This window comes from Macrotis lagotis, chromosome 1, assembly GCF_037893015.1.
Source record: "Macrotis lagotis isolate mMagLag1 chromosome 1, bilby.v1.9.chrom.fasta, whole genome shotgun sequence".
NCBI classification, from domain to species: Eukaryota; Metazoa; Chordata; class Mammalia; order Peramelemorphia; family Peramelidae; genus Macrotis; species Macrotis lagotis.
The window spans coordinates 726,581,783-726,598,682 of record NC_133658.1 but is presented as its reverse complement, the minus strand read 5'-3'; the positions used below and the strand labels follow the sequence as shown (position 1 = coordinate 726,598,682).

At 36.1% G+C, this 16,900-nt stretch overlaps 1 protein-coding gene across 10 annotated transcripts in view; it reads left to right on the top strand.

Annotated features, from left to right (window-relative positions):
• Window positions 1–16,900, top strand: part of FRY (FRY microtubule binding protein) — a 568,375-nt gene that overhangs the window by 316,120 nt on the left and 235,355 nt on the right. For all 10 annotated transcript variants that reach the window (XM_074216094.1, XM_074216087.1, XM_074216086.1 and 7 more), the window contains one exon: window positions 8,857–8,910. In XM_074216094.1, coding sequence (XP_074072195.1) covers window positions 8,857–8,910 — 54 coding nt within the window. The remainder of the gene's footprint in view (window positions 1–8,856; window positions 8,911–16,900) is intronic.

Here is a 16,900-nt window from a genome sequence, read left to right as displayed (position 1 = left end):
CTTCAACATTTTTTGGATCTCCTTGACTAAGCTGCTGACTTCATTTTCATGTTTTTCCTGCATCTCTCTCAGTTCTTTTCCCAATTTTTCTTCTATTTCCCTTACTTGATTTTCAAAATCTTTTTTTAGGATTTTGCAAGGCAAACAGGGTTAATTGGCTTGCCCAAGGCCACACAGCTAGGTAATTATTAAGTGTCTGAGACCAGATTTGGACCCAGGTACTCCTGACTCCAGGGCCCGTGCTTTATCCACTATGCCACCTAGCCGCCCCAATTTTCAAAATCTTTTTTGAGCTCTGTCATTGCCTGAGCCCAACCTCTATATTTCTTGTAGTCTTTAGATGCAGAAACTTGGCCTTTCTCATCTTCAGATTGAGTACTTTGGTCCTCCATGGGACCAAAGTAATTGTCTGTGGTTAGGTTCCTTTTTTTTTCTGTTTATTAATTTCCCCAGCCTGTGCCTGGTTTGGGGGTACTTCCTGAGCTTTTGAGTATTGTTGGAACTTCCCCACAGGGACCTCAGTGTGTGAGACTGACTGCTCTCCTGGTCTATGAATGACCACAAGCTCACCCCGCTGCCATGGGGCTGTGGGGGGGGGGGGGGTCCTTGCTCTATGGGGGCCTAGACTGCAATCAGGGCCTGAATGTGGTCAGAGACCCAGAGTCCTGTTCCAGAGACAGAAGACAGACCTCAGCAGTCTCCCTCTACTCCCTTACTTTCCATTTGCTGAGCACTCAGGGCCACTAATAGTATTTTCTAATAGGTACCATGTCATCCAGTTTTTGGACAAAGAATTTTATAACCAGTTTTTGGGGAAAAATACTCCAATGTGCATAATCCTGGAATGTTGAATTGAGAAATTTATTGCAGCATCAATATGAGAACCATTAATTAATATTTTAGCTTATACTGAACATTAACCTCCTCCCTTCTCTGAAGAGGGGGGGGGGACTTGAGGGATAATGAGTATGAAATACTGCATATACAACAAGACTTGTTTTTGATATATTTGTGTCTGCTGGATGTTTGGTTTTTGGTTTTTGCAAGGCAGTGAGGTTGTGACTTACCCAAAGTCACACAGCTAGTACATTTCAAGTGTCTGAGGTCAAATTTGAACTCAGATCCTCCTGACTCCAGGGCCAGTGCTCTATCCACTATACCTTTAAGCTCCCACCACTTGATATATTTGTTAAGGTTTTTTTTTCCAAAATAACTTCTTTATCTTTCTTATTCTAAGTTACAAAAAATGCTTTGCTAGGTCGAGCTGGGGACATATTTGAAATAGAAGGAAATAGAAAATAAAGGAAATCAATAAAATTTTCACAAAGAAAGTTAGTTTAGATAACCTTTATATTTATGTTTAAAATTCTCATCTATAATATTCCTTGGAAATTTTTAATGACATCTTAATTTATTAGAAGATATCTATAGGAATTTGACCAAGAAAAGATAAAATTATATATAACATTAGGAATGTATATGAAATTTTGCTTTTGTGACCACACTGGATACTTCACTATATCTGTTATAATTTGTGAGGTGGTGAAGGAAGATGCTATACATCTAGCCTTTTATATCATATGTAATTTTTGTCTTCCTCTTTCCATAAATTTTACCTAGAGGATCTTCCCAAAGTATTAGTGGTGGTTAAATATTTGGTGGTCACCAGTGAACTACTAAGACTGTCTGTTTTCTAATTATTTTCACTATTGCCATCAGACAAACCCACCTCCTTTTCTGGACATAGACATTCTTAATGATATCTCTTAGGCAAATCACTGCTGATCATGCACTACAACTCACTCCTTCTTACCATATAGCCTTCTATTGCCCTTTCAGTCATCTAATATTATATTTTTGTTTAATTTTCCAAACACATTGCAAAAATTATCTAAATTCTGTTTTTATGAATAAATTTCCTCCAAGATAAATATGATCTGCTTGTAATTGCTTTCTTTTATACTTCCTTTCTGATAATTGATTTGTCCATTAAGGATTGATGAAATTTCAAAATGCTCATCCTCCAATTATTTCAATTATATATTTTCTGGTTATCTGCATCAGTATGGGTACTGTTGTATTCTTTATAAGTTGTACAGAAGCTTTTAAAGCAAAGCCATAGTATATGCTGAAATTGTTTTTAAAAAAAGTTAAAAATCAGTGTCTTTCCTCTGACCTTTTAAGGCATGTGAGGACACAAAGAGCTTTTAGAATTTTTGTTTTCTTAAGGGGAAGGTGGGTAGAGATTTGAACTCCCTGAGGTGTGAAAAACACAACTAAGACCTGGACTTTTCCTATGAAAATACTGAAAACCTCTACAGTGTTCCAGAAAGAGAAAATGGTTGCCTTTATTTGATGGGCTCAAACAGCAGTTCTCTTTCATTGGCCAGCAGGCAGGAGATCAACCTCAGAGAAAAGCCCACTGTGTAGACTAAGAACTAAATCTAGGTTTCCCACATAGAAGTCAAGAAGTTTGCTACTCAATCCTTCTTGACTTGCAGGGGGTTAAGGGAGAATGTGAGCAATAAGCACTGGGACCATTTACCATTACCTTAAAGAAGGATTAAAATTTTACAAATAGAGCTAGAAGAGGGCATTTTAGTTTGGTGGTCAATATCATTTTTTTGAAAATGAAATATTTTAAATTTCCTTTGAGAAGAGCAATAAATCTTTGACATTATGGTATGGTGGAAGTTTGGGGGGGGGGTTGTTTTCTGCTCTTCTGACCAATGTCATCTTGAGTTTGGTAGCGTGATATGAAATGATGTTATTACTTAGGAAGGCAGACACCAAGCCTAATAGTTAAATGGTTGGCAAACTTCTTTTTCTACATCTTCCTCTCAAACAGTCTATGTCCTAGCCAAAAGGATTTACTTTCTCTCTTGAACATAGCCCCAGGTCACCTCTTTCCTAACTTTGTTTATGCTGATCTTTAGACTTCCAATGTCCTCTTATCTCCATCTCCTCCTACTTATTGAGTCCTTAAATGCTTCCTCAACTATGAAGGCTCGAAATTATCTGTTCATCATCTTATCTTATAGTATTTCATACTCGAACAGCCAATTAAGTAGCATGTAATCCATCCGTCAATAAGCATTTATTATCAGGTGCCTAGGATTTCTTGCAGAAGGTAAGATTTTAGTGGGGATTCAAAGGAAGCCAGAAAAGATAGAAAGCAAAGATGAAGACAAAGACCAAGCATGAGTGGAAGCCAGTGAAAATGACTTCAGTGAGGAGTGTCATAGGCAGGGAATGAGAAGGAGGACATTATCACTGAATCACAGAGAACTTGAAGGAGAATAAGGTATGAGACTGGAAAGGAAGAGGTTTTGTATTTAATTCTGGAAGTAATAGGAAGCCACTGGAGTTTTTTGAATAGGAAAGTGACATGGTTAAACATGTACTTTAGGAAGATCATTTTGATAGTTGAGCAGAGGCTGGGCAAAAGTGAGGAAAGATTTGAGGCTAATAGTCCAGGCACAAAATGATGAGGACCTGCAACAGGGTCATTGTGATCTTAGAGGAGGAAAAGGAATTTCTATATTAAAGGTATAAGATATTGGGAAGTGGAGGGAATGAAAAAGTGAGAAATCAAAAATGACACTAGATTGTGAGCCAGGTTGTCTGGAAGGGTGATGGTGACCTTGACAATACACACAAAACACATACACACACACACACACACACACACACACACACACACACACAACTTTAGAATGGAGAAGCTTTCAAAGCAAGATAATGATTCAATTTTAGATTTTTTGAATTTACAATGTCTACTGCATATCCAGTTTGAGATATCTAATATGCAGTTGGAGATGAAATTGGTGATCAGGTGAGAGGATAGAGGTGAGAATCATTAGCACTGGTATGATAATTTAGTCAATGAGAGCTAATGAGATCAACATGTGAAATAGGATACAGGGAGAGCAGAAGAGGATCCAGGACAGAACCTTGAAGGATTATCATGATTTATAATCATAACCTGAGTGCAGACCCAGCAAAGAAGAGAAAGAAGGAACCACCAAACAAATAGTGGAGAACCAGGACAGAGAAGTTATGAAAACCTAGAGATAAAAAGGTATCATGTGAGAGGGAAATCATCAGTGGCACAGGCTATAGAGTTCAGAAAAGATGAAGGCTGAGAAAAGGTCATTAGATATGTTAATTAAGAAATTATTCATAACTTTGGAGAGAATAATTTCAAATGAATGATAAGGTTGGAAAACAGACTGAAGAATGCTGAGAATGAAAGGACAGGAAGTGGTGGTGCCCTTTGTAGGTAGTAACTTTCTTATGGCAGTTACACATAAAAGATGGGGGGTGGGGTGGAAAAAGATATAAGGTGATAATGGCAATGGATGTGAGGGATTTTTAGGAGTGGCTAGATATCAGAATGTTTATAAATGGAATGAAAAACAACCAGTAAGCAGGAAGAAATTGAAATAGGATATCAGTATCATAATGATTAAAGGGGAAAATCTGCTGAAGAAGATGGGAAGAATTGGGTTACTTGAACATCTATAGTGGTTTGTCTTAGCAAGAGGAGCTATATCCTGTAAATAGGAATGAAAGAGGAAATAGTCACAGAAAGCATTTTAGTGATAAGAGATGAGGAAGAAGAAAGAAGAGGGAGCTCTTGATGAATGGAGTAATCCAAGACTGTGGTTTGGCAGGGCAATATTTTGGCAGAGACCTTGAAAGAAGAGAAGAATGTGAAGTTGAACTGGTTCACCAAAGGTCAAGATGGGGAAGAAAAGAGTATTGCAAATTCAAGAGTGATGGTCTGGGAAATAACTACAAGATGATGGGTTTGGAGATCTCTGTGAAGGGTTTGCAGTTGCAAGACAAGGAGAGATGGAATGACATCAGATAATTAGATAAAGGAATTACAGGGATCATGAATATGGATATGGGTACTTGAGGTGATGGCAAGGTCAAAGTTATGATTATTTCTTTTTGTAGCTGTGGTAGGATGGAGGTCAAGGGAAATTAATGAATTGAGAACTAAAGAGTTCTGGATGTTTATGGGGATATCACTATGTATACTGAAGTCCCCTATTTATAGACAAAGATTGGGATGGGGAGAAAGATAATGGGTCAAGCATAGAACTCTATAAGGAAGAAAGGAGTGTTGTCTGGAGGTCAATAGACAACATCCACCAGAATCTTGTTTGGATGACAAATATGCATTGCATGAACCATAAAGAATAAGGGATTACTGAGTATTAATACAGAGGAACAGCCTCCAAGTGGCAATTGGAAGCAAAGAATATTGCAACTATCCTACCATGGCAAGTGAATTCATGGGTATGATTAAAAGAGAAGCTTGTGCTGGACAGGTGTGCCAAGAGGGGACCAGGTTTCAGAGAATACATGATGGAGGGGTTAAGAAAGCAAAAGGATTAAGATGAAAGCTAGTTTATGATCTACAGTACAATTATTTACAATGGACACAGTGGAAAGGATGGTTTGCTTTATTTACTCATTGTTTGCTCTGTTTACTTACATCTATTGCCATTATCACCCTATGTCTCTTCCTATCTCCACCCCTATGTTTTATGTATAATCTCCACAAAAAAAGTTACTACCAAAAAAGGGTGCCACCACTTCCTTTCCTCTCATTCTCTTAACATAATATACTGTGTACATTACTACTAAGAAAAGACAGAAAAAAAAAATCCTTCCTTCATGGAACTCAATTCTATTGGGCAAAACAGAATATCAGAACCAAAACATAAAAGATAAATACAAACTAGATAGAAAATAACCTAAAATGGGATGACTCTGATAATTGGGACAAATAGGCAAGATCCTAAGGTGTACTTTTTATATTTTAGATTTAATTTGCATTATCTTTTTCTCTGAAACATTCCTCCTGAAATACAACGTTCCCTTTCAGAGCAAATTCATCTTTCTAAAGCAGCATTTTCAAGTCTTCAGACCTTCCTATATTCAGTTTTTCCCTTGACCTCTTCTGAACTGGAATAAGTCCTTGGGTTCTTCTTTTTTCCTGAGCTAAGACAGTTCTCTGGATCCAGAGGAACCCCTAGACTTGGAAACCATTTTTATATTCAGACAGCCTGTAGTGTTAATCTCCCTCAACTTTTTTTTTTTAGTTAAGCTCCTCTCAGACGCAGAGTGGGTGAATGATTCAGAAGCTTTTTTTTAAGACCAGAATTAATTTACTGCACAACTAATATAGGCTAATTACAGTTAAGCAGACTTTCACAAGATTCACTTACAAAAGAAAGATTTGGTAGTCAGCCACAAGCTGTTGGTTGGCTCTGGTGTTCCAGGGAAAGAACACCAGGCTTTAATAATAAAATCTGTCTAGCATGTTGGGGGTCATTTACACAAAGCAGGAGTACTAAGAATTTTTACCTTATCGATGGGGTCAGACATATCAAGTGGTTAACATGTCAGGGAAGTCAATGATAAGTGACTTCATGCACCTGACAGACATCACAGTTTTTGTGATGTCTTTGAACTTGATTGCTTTCAAGTATATTCTTTTGAAAGAGATATTGGGTGGGCACTGTGCCCTCCCTAAAAACAAAGCAGGTTTCCTGAAGAGCAGTACATTTGTGAAAGTTCTGAAGGTTGGGAGCTGAACCCTGCATCCATATTTTATTCTCTAAAATTTCCCTCCTATCTCCTAGAGTCTCATTTCTCTTGGATTATAGCTTCTTCTTCATGTCCAATTCTACTTTTCTAGGTTATTATTTGGGGGTTAAGATAATGAGGTATTTAATAGAATATATTTAATAGAAAATGGAGTCATTTCATGAGGGCAGTGTGGTATGATGGAAAAAAATTAATGGCTCTACAGTCAGAGAACCTCAGCTCATATCTTTTATATCTGATTTTAACTCCCTTTGTTACCATGAGTAAATCATTTAACCTCTCTGGGTCTCAGTTTCCTCATTTGTAAGATGGAGGAGGTCAGAAGAGATAATCTCTGAGGTCCCTTCTAGCAGTGATCCTATAAACTCAATATTTACTTAGTCTAAGTAACAGGATTTAGCTCCTGAACTCCACCTTTGTGTATGTTTAACTTATTCATATGAATAATATGTAGTGGAGAAAGTGAGAAGTGGAATATATTGCCTCCCTGGGTAGTACTAATGTAGCCACCACCCTGCCATATATTTACATTTGTATGTAGGAGTGAACATAAAATATATATTACTCAGAATTCCCTCCCAACTAGTAGCAGGCAATAACTTTCTTAGAGTGGAGAATTTATTCAAAGTCACACCATCTTCTACCATTAGTGTTGGTCCCCGACCCTAGCTAGGGGTTATAAGCTAGGACTTATATAACCTGTGGAGAAAAAGACTGAACACTACAGCCTGAGACACTGAGAGGGTCTAATGGCCACCTTTTGCCATTATTATACAAAGATGACCCAAAAGAATAATTATTTTAAAAGACATTCAGGATTGTCTGATGCCCAGCATCACTCCTATCCACTTCCTTGTTTTGCATATTTGGATGTGAATAGCTTTTATCTTAATGTTTTACATGGCTTAGTAAATACATAAATTAGTGCAAGCCTTTCCATAGAACTTAGCAGACAGAAACATGTGCCTCCCTATGCAATCAATAACTTGGCTACTTTTCTTTATGACTGAATTTTCATTCCATCTTTTCCATCTCCTATTTGAAGAGAAAATGTTTATTGGTTCCTCTAACAGCACAGAATTACCTTCTTTCTAGATTTACAGATATTTTAAAGACCAAGCATTAGATCTGTCTCAGAGAAATATCTGCAAAGCTAGGGGGACAAACAGACAAATAGAGCAAGCCCCTTGCACATTCCCCAAGAACAAAAGCATCTTCTTGTCTGGTCTATACCTACATGAGTCACATAGTCTATTTTCTAGGGGCTGTCTTTGATCCCTTTGGATCTCAAGCCCTATACCTTGTGAAGGGAACAGAAATGAGCATTTATAGAGCATCTACTGTGAGCTAAGCATTGCTCTAAGCACTTTTTTTTTACAATTATCTCATTTTATCTTCATAACAACTTGGGAGATAGGTGCTATTATTTTCCCCATTTTACAAGTGAGGAAACTGAGGCAGACAAAAATGAAGTGATTTGCTAAGGGTCACAGTGTCAAAAGCTGGATTTATAAAAAAAATAATAATCATGAGGATAATGATGGCATACTATGCAACAGGGATTGTCACTTTACAATTCTTATCTCATTTGATCCTCAGAATACACCTCAGAGATAGGTACTATTAGAGTGGGTCTTCTTGACTGCAGGCCTGATCTACTATGCCGCCTAGCTGCCTCATGGGATGTGTGCTACATGAGTTATGTCTGAGCAAGGAAATCTCAGGCAGACCTAGATTAGATATAAATGTCTTTCCCCAAAATGAACTTTAAAACAAATGAAAAGTAAATTGCTGTGAAATCCCCATTCAAAGGGACTAGCTATGATATCTTAAATAGAAAAAAAATTAATGATTTAGAAAAGAAGAATGGGTAGAACCCCAAATTATTGTTACCCAGATTTGGATGTCCTTTTGATCAGAGTAAGGCCCCCAAAGTGTTACTTCATCCAGGAAATGCCTGATATTACCCCCAATATAGCAGGTATTATAAAGAGACCATTTTGTTGTGCTTTTAGATCCGGGAGACTTGGAGTTCACTTTTAAGGACCTTCATCTCTGTCTACCTTAGTCTTTTTTTTCTGTCTTTCTGTCTGTCTTTGTTTTCTCTTTCCCTCTCCCTCTTGAAGTAATTTGCATGTGCTCAGCAACCATTCAAAACATTATTATTATAAACTATAATAGTCCTTAATAATAACTTTTATCTGTATTCTTTTTCTTTTTTTTTCTTAGGAAAAGCCATTGACAAAATCTCTTCAGAGAGGAGAAGACCCTCAGTTTGATCAAGTAAGTGGCAGTGTATTGTGTACTGTTCAATAATGTATGTCATACATTTTTTAAAAGAAGGCAGAATTCTGGTTGTCCATTTAGTGTGCATAATAACAGGCTTCTATGACCAGCAAAGAAATACGGTGTCCAATCATTTTTTTCATTCCAGAGCAGAAAAACTAGAAAATTTGTAAAGATACCAAGGTTAGGTCTTCAAATCTGTGGATGCCAGAACTAAGCATGGTTAAGGAACAAATGAAAAGTAAGATAATGAACTTATTTAATGTTTGAGTATATGTTAAACTCTAGTGTTCTGTTGTGGAAGAGCCAGAGAGGATAAATAGACTCATTTTTAAAAGATTTTAGGTTGTGGCTATTTGTGGCTCACAGAGGAAGTTAACAGAGAAAATTAGGGATTTTTTAATACTTGGATAGAACCATAGTTTCTTTGATCTCTGTCCTACCTTCTCTAATGCCTAGCATAGTCCCTCTAAACCTTCTAAACTTATTTTTGCTCATTTTTTTTTTGTTTGATTCCTCCCCGCCGATTAAAGCCTCCATAGAAAATCTGTCTGATATACTTGAGGCCTTTCTCTTATGCTTTTGGTTCTCAAGGACAGTAAACCACTCAAGTTTTCCATTAATATTTTCTATCCCACAAATAACCAATCTCCTTCCCTTTCTGGTCATCCTATATCTTGGATATATTCCGGTATAATGTTAAAGGAATTGTTTTGTCTTGTGTTATTAATAGCCATGAGTTTGTTCAAGGGATAAAATAAATCATAGTTTTCATCTTTTATCAACAAATTAAGGAACTCAAAAGAAGAAATTTGGAAAATGAGAGGAAAATAGATATAATAAAAGATAAAATTACAGAAATTATGACAAAACTTAAAGCTTGCTCTTAGAAAAGACCAAAAAATCACTAAACTCTGAACTAATCTGATTTTTTCAAATGAACAAGATAAATTCATAACAAATAATAAAGACAATAATCATTGTCGATAATTATCATACAAATTGTGAATTTGTATAATTTGAGAATTTAAGTAAAATGATTATCAGCAAAAGTATGAAATAATCATATTAATCAAATATATCTTAGAAAACTTAAAGAACCCAAAATCAGTCACTAAGATATTACCAAAAATAAATAAATAAATTCTTGTCCAGATGGATTAGTAGATTAATTCTATCAAATATTTAAACAGCAGTTAATACTTATTATCTACATCATCTGTCTCCATTCCTGGAATGACTATCCTTCTCACTTCCATTTCTAAGAATCTGGTTTTCTTCAAGTCTAAGGCATTACTATTCATATGAAGCCTTTCCTTGCTCTTCCAACTCCCCAAATCAGTGACTTCCCCTCAAAATGAACTTGTTTCTATTTTGCATATATGTATATATGAATATTGTTTAGAAAAGTTGTATATATAAACATGTCCCTTCCAGTTAGGCTGTTGACTATTGCATTTTTTTGGCTGTGTATATCTTGTCAATTGAATAAGGGGGAGGGGAGAGTTAGAGAGAGAATTGCAAATTTTAAAAAGTTCTATGCCATTGTTTAGCCAGTAGTATCCTGAAACACATTATGGAAGTAACTTTCTCTGATATTCAATAAATACTTGATGCTCATAAATCTATATATATGCATTCAGACACTATATCGATCAAGGAAAGGGAGGGGGGGAAGATGATTAGAGGGCTGAACTTAGAATCAGGATGATGATGATAATGATGATATTTTTCCTTCATTCTCAAAAAGACCATGACATCAGGGGATGACAAGCACCTGAATTGGATTTGAGGGGGGGGGGGGGGGGGGGGAATGCTGTGCTAAGTCACCTCACTTTCATCTCCAGAACCATCTGAGTTCAGTGACCAAATATGAATCAGGATGACTGGAGATGGCCTTGGAATCAGGAAGAACTGAATTGGAATCCTGGCTCAGACACTTAATAGCTGTGTGATCCTGGGATAATCAGAACCTCTTTCAGCCTTATTTCCTTGTCTTGTAAAACAGGAATTAATAGTAGCACCTTCCTCTTAGCATTGTTTTAAAGATCAAATGAAATAACACATGTAAAGTGCCAAGCTCTTTGTAAACCTTAAGAAAGATATAATGCTAGCTATTATTTTTGTTATAATTAGTTTGGTTATAAATGCCAATTTGTTCATATCAAGGACAGTGATTATTAAAAAGACTAAAAACAAGAGTAAAATAAGTTAAAGAGAATAACTATAGAAGTCAGATAACCTGGATCCTTATTTTTGAAAAGTAACAGCAGCTATATCATTTTCTTACAACCCAAGGAGGACAATAGTTCAGGGAGATCTTAGAAACTGAGGTTATAAAAGATTGAGTGATAATATTCTAAAATAAAAAAGTATTGGAGGTGGAATTTGAGTCCACATCCAACAATGTGTCAAATCTCAAAAATATTCAAAATCAATCACTAATAAGAAAAAAAAATTCAAAATCATCAAGTGTCATACTTTATAAACAAGCTCTAAGTAGTTCCAAACAACAGCATCCGCTACATAGGAAGTAACCATGTATTCTGCATGATTAGAGAAAAGATAACACTTGGCCAGAGCGATTAATTTTTATTTTGTTGTTCTAGTCGTTTTGCTTTAATTTTATTTAAATTTTTGCATACATATGCATACATAGTGTTGGCCTATAGTTCTATTTTTCTGCCATCTTCCTCACTTGGATTAGGTATTATAACCACATTTGTTTCATAAACAAGATTTGGCTGACTGTTTCTTAATTACTGAGAATTTATGGAAAATAATATTAACTACTTTTTAAATATTAGATAAACTTCAACTGTAAATTCTTGTGGACTAGGATTTTTTTGGCAATCCCTTAATGACTTGCTCAATTTCATTTTCTAATAGGGCTTTTTAAGATCTCTAGTGTGTTTTATTAATATGAATAGTTTTTATTTTTGTAGGTAATATCTACTTCTTTTAAACTCATAGTTTTGAGTGCACATAACTGGATATAGTGTTATCCTAATAATTATTTTTATTTTGCTATGTTACAGTTTCATACAGGTCTGAGAAAAGAACTCCCAAAAGAACTCTCAAATGAAAAAATTCATTTGAAAATGTAGAATCTCAAGGGAAATAGTGGAAAAAATAAGAATAAAGAAGGAATAGGACTTCAACACATCAAACTGGGTTATAATACAGTGAGCATCATTAATCATTGTTTAAATGAGGTTCGCTAAATAGAGGAGTTAGAAATTCAGAAATGAATGTGTACTCTATATATCTATACTCTAAAGACCCTTATCACAATTCCCACTCACAGATGAGTGAGTACCCCCCAGAACAAGCTGCAGAAGCAGAGTTCTTGGGGTATTCCTGAGGAATTGGAGGTGATTTTGTAATTTTTTTTTAGGTTTTTGCAAGGCAAATGGGGTTAAGTGCCTTGCCCAAGGCCACACAGCTAGATAATTATTACTCAAGATTACCTATTGAGATTACCATATTTTAATTAGCCAGTCTTAAGTAGGGTTTTTTGGTGGTTTTTATTTTTTGTTTTATCAAGAAGTATTTACTGAAATAGAACAATAAGAATAGTTAATACAAAAACCTTGCCACAAAAATCAGCAGCATACTTTTCCACAAGTACATTTAAATACCAGTATCAATTTAAGCTCAGACTTTGAAAAAATATGGCAAAGGGGAAATTCACAATTCCTTGATGTTAGAAGTCCTATTCTCCATTTATGGGATGTTACTACACTTCAGCATGTATCTAATCTGTTTTTGGCTCCAAATGCAAACACTACCATCAACCTATCTTTCAGCTCTACTAGGACACCACTGGGAAGGTGGGGAGTCCAAGCTCCTGTGGTCCCTTCAGATCTCCAAGGCTGAAACTTGGATTTCTCTGTTCTCTGACTGCCACCCTATCTGTGGGTTTCTTCTCAATGGATTTAGCTAAAGATGCTGTACTCACTCAAATTTATGACATCCTTTGATTCCATCTAACTTGATACTTTAAGCTGTAGCAATAAGCTGTGACTAAATCCATCATTTACTTAGAACAGGCATCCTGTCTTGAATCACCTCACTTTATCTAGTTTCAATCATCTTTCCCCTCTAGGTCAAGTTGCACGATTTATAGCTTGTTTGAGACATGTTCTCATCCATAAATATATCAGGTCTAAAATAAGGATGGTATAATTTTGACACCACCCTTACAAATGTGATATAAAAATAAAAGACATCAACACAATATAACATTAAGAACAAAACAATGTATGTTAAAGATCGATGTGATTTCTTTTTTTGATAGGATCAATAGACAAGTTAAATCCAGGTGTAACTCTCTTCCAGAACCAGGCAGCCAAAACTCTCCGGGGTCTAGGCATTGGTAACAAATTCAAATAGAAACAGGGGGCATTCAGTGGAACAAGGATCAAAGTAGGTGCATATTAATAATTATCTATGCTCTTTAGTATTTTATTTATTTTGTTAACTATTTCCCAATTTCATTTTAATCTGGTTCCTGCCCCTAAACCATATGTTTGATGCCTCTATTCTAGGGTATCCTGGGAGACTTCTGAGATCTTTTACCTCTCTTGTTGTCAGCTCAAACACTTAAAATTTGTGCTCCACTGCTGACCATATTATAGGGATCGGTTATTAGTATTGTTGTTATTGTTCAGTCATTTCCAGTTGTGTCCAACTCTTCATGACTCCTTTTGATGTTTATTCGGCAAAAAATACTGAAGTGGTTTTGCCATTTCCTTCTCCAGCTCATTTTATAGATGAGGCAAACAAGAGTTAAGTGATTTATCCAGTGTCACATAGCTAGTATGTGTCTGCGGACATATTTGAATTCAGGAAGAAGAGTCTTTTTGACTAGGCTTGTGGTACTGTATCACTCACTGTAACTCTGCCAGTTCCATTAAATCACTTAATATCAATTAGATTTTATAATAGTATATTTATTTTTAAAACATATTAACATCAAAGGTATAAACATTTCATCTTTATTTTTTTTAATTTAGAGTTTTATTTAGAGTTTTACAATTTTTCCCCCTACTCTTGCTTCCCCCCCCCCACAGAAGGCAATTTGCCAGTCTTTACACTGTTTCCATGGTATACATTGATCCAAATTGAATGTGATGAGAGAGGGGAATCATATCTTTAAGGAAGAAAAATAAAGTATAAGATATAGCAAGATTACATAATAAGATATCAGGTTTTTTTTCCTAAATTAAAGGTAATAGTCCTTGGTCTTAGTTCAAACTCCACAATTCTTTATCTGTATACAGATGGCATTCTCCATCTCAGATAGCCCCAAAGTGTTCCTGATTGTTGCACTGTTGGAATGAGCAAGCTCATCAAGTTTGATCATCAACTCCATGTTGCTGTTAGGATATACATTGTTTTTCTGGTTCTGTTCATCTCACTCAGCATCAGTTCATGCAAATCCCTCCAGATTTACCTGAATTCCCATCCCTCCTGGTTTCTAATAGAACAATGATGTTCCATGACATACATATATGACAGTTTGTTAAGACATTCCCCATTTGAAGGACATTTACTTGATTTCCAATTCTTTGCCACCACAAACAGGGCTGCCTGAATATTTTTGTACAAGTGATGTTTTTACCCTTTTTCATCATCTCTTCAGGGTATAGACCCAGTAGTGGTATTGCTGGATCAAAGGGTATGCACATTTTTGTTGCCCTTTGGGTGTAATTCCAAATTGTTCACCAGAAAGGTTGGATGAGTTCACAGCTCTACCAACAATGTATTAGTGTCCCAGATTTCACACATCCCTTCCAACACTGATCACTTGTTCTTTCTGGTCATATTGGCCAGTCTAAGAAGTGTGAGGTGGTACCTCAGAGATGCTTTAATAACATTTCATCTTTAAAACTTCAGAAACGTTCCCCTCCTTTCACACCAACTCAGTCTCTGCAGGTCATAGATTCTAAACTTTTATAATTTTAGTCCCACCAAGTAGATACTGATGGATTAGTGCTCATCTTAGCTTTTGTTAGCCTGGGGCCAAAATTTCACTCTCAAAAGTCACTTTGCTCCTCTGGGAGGAGATGATGGACTACCAAACTTGATCTGGTCCTTTAAATCCAAAATTCCTCAGACATATCACCCTAATTACTTTAAAGTTGGAGACTCCATTCTCATCACTTAGAATAAAACAACAAACAAACATATAGACCCAGTATAGAGGTCTGTTTTTCAAAACCTGATGGCCTTTTGAGGGACTAATCTTTAGAATTATGCTATCAGTGGAGTCCCAACTACAAACAAAGTAGCTGAAAAGACTGAGGCAAGAGAGAGACATGGTGGAAAACATGCCTTGGGAATAACTTTGTAGTCAATCAGTAAACTTACTATTTACCTTATGACTAACAGCCTTGAACCAGTTACAGATGAATGTTCCATGCACACTCCAAAGACTCTTCAAGGTACTTGTTTCCCTTCCTTGTCATTGTGATTCCTGAAAGTTAGTTCATCAGCTTTTCCATGAGGAAAGATAGTATCCAAGGCATTCTGTAAGTTTTCTAAAACTGCATTACACAGAGAAAGCCATAGACACAGTTTACCTATATTTCAGTGAAACATGAATAAAATGGAACAGTGTGGGCTACATAACAGTATAATTCTGTAGTTTTTGAACTGATTAAATGACCAAAAAGTAGCATTGATGGTTTTATTTCTGCTTGGAATAATAATTATTGTAACAGTTTCTCATTTGATTTGGAAGGAGGTCTCTCCTTGTGGGTGGGATTATATAACCTCTGAGCAGCCTTCCAACTCTCAGGTTCCAAGATTCTTGGAAAATAAGATGGTTTCTTAACTCCTTTCCAACACTAAATCCCATGATCCTTGAAAATCAAGAATAATATATCATGGAAACTAAGAGGTGATAAAGCATTTGAATGCCTTATGAAATGTTGCAGAGTGGTCAAGGAAAATGAAGATTGAGAAAAGGCTACTAAACTCAGCAATAAGAAAGTCATTGGTGGTGTTGAAACCTGGGAAGAACAGTACAAACCAATGCCAAATGGAGAAAGTAGAACAAGAACAATTTGTACAGTGATGACACAACAATAAAAAAGAAACAACTTTGAAACATTTTGGAATTCTGAACAATGCAATAACCAATCACAGTTTCCGAGGACCCATGATGAAGCATGTTACCAACCTCCTGACAGACAGTCAATAAATATTTATCAAACACCTACTATGGGCCAGATACTGTTCTGAGTATTGGGTATACAAATACAAATGAAAACAAAGACAGTCTCTGCCCTTGAGGAACTTACAATATAATGGGGGTCAAGTCAAAAAAGGAAGCCGAAAAGTGAGGAGAGAGGGGAGAAGAGGGTATGATGGAAAGTTGTGAACAAGTCTTAGTCTAGTACTGCTGATAAAGGGGGAAGAAAGCTGTTCTGAGACCCCTCCTTAAATAGAGCCCATAACTCTGCCCTCCAATCAAAGACTCAGGGCACAGTGAAGATAATGATGAGGCAGATTCAGTCTTGTAGCATAATTAGATTTCCCAGTGATGATTTTCCTGGGGAAGAAAGGTATAATGGAAGTCTCAAAGAAGTCCAAAAGCAATGGAGCTAGTAGAAAATGGTAGGCTCAAGGTACAAATATATAGATATACATTTATATTTATGCACATACACTTATACTTCTTTTCCTTTTTTTTCCTTTTTTTAAATTAATGGGGGTGGGTGTGTAGAAAAGAAAAATCAATGACCATTAAGACATTTCTTTAAAATAAAGTTACTGGAGTAGCTATGTGGTGCAGTGGATAAAGCACCGGCCCTGGAGTCAGGAGTACCTGGGTTCAACTCCAGTCTCAGACACTTAATAATTACCTAGCTGTGTGACCTTGGGAAAGCCACTTAACCCCATTTGCCTTGCAAAAAACCTAAAATAAATAAAATAAAAAATAAAATAAAATAAAGTTACTGATGACCTTAGGGCATGC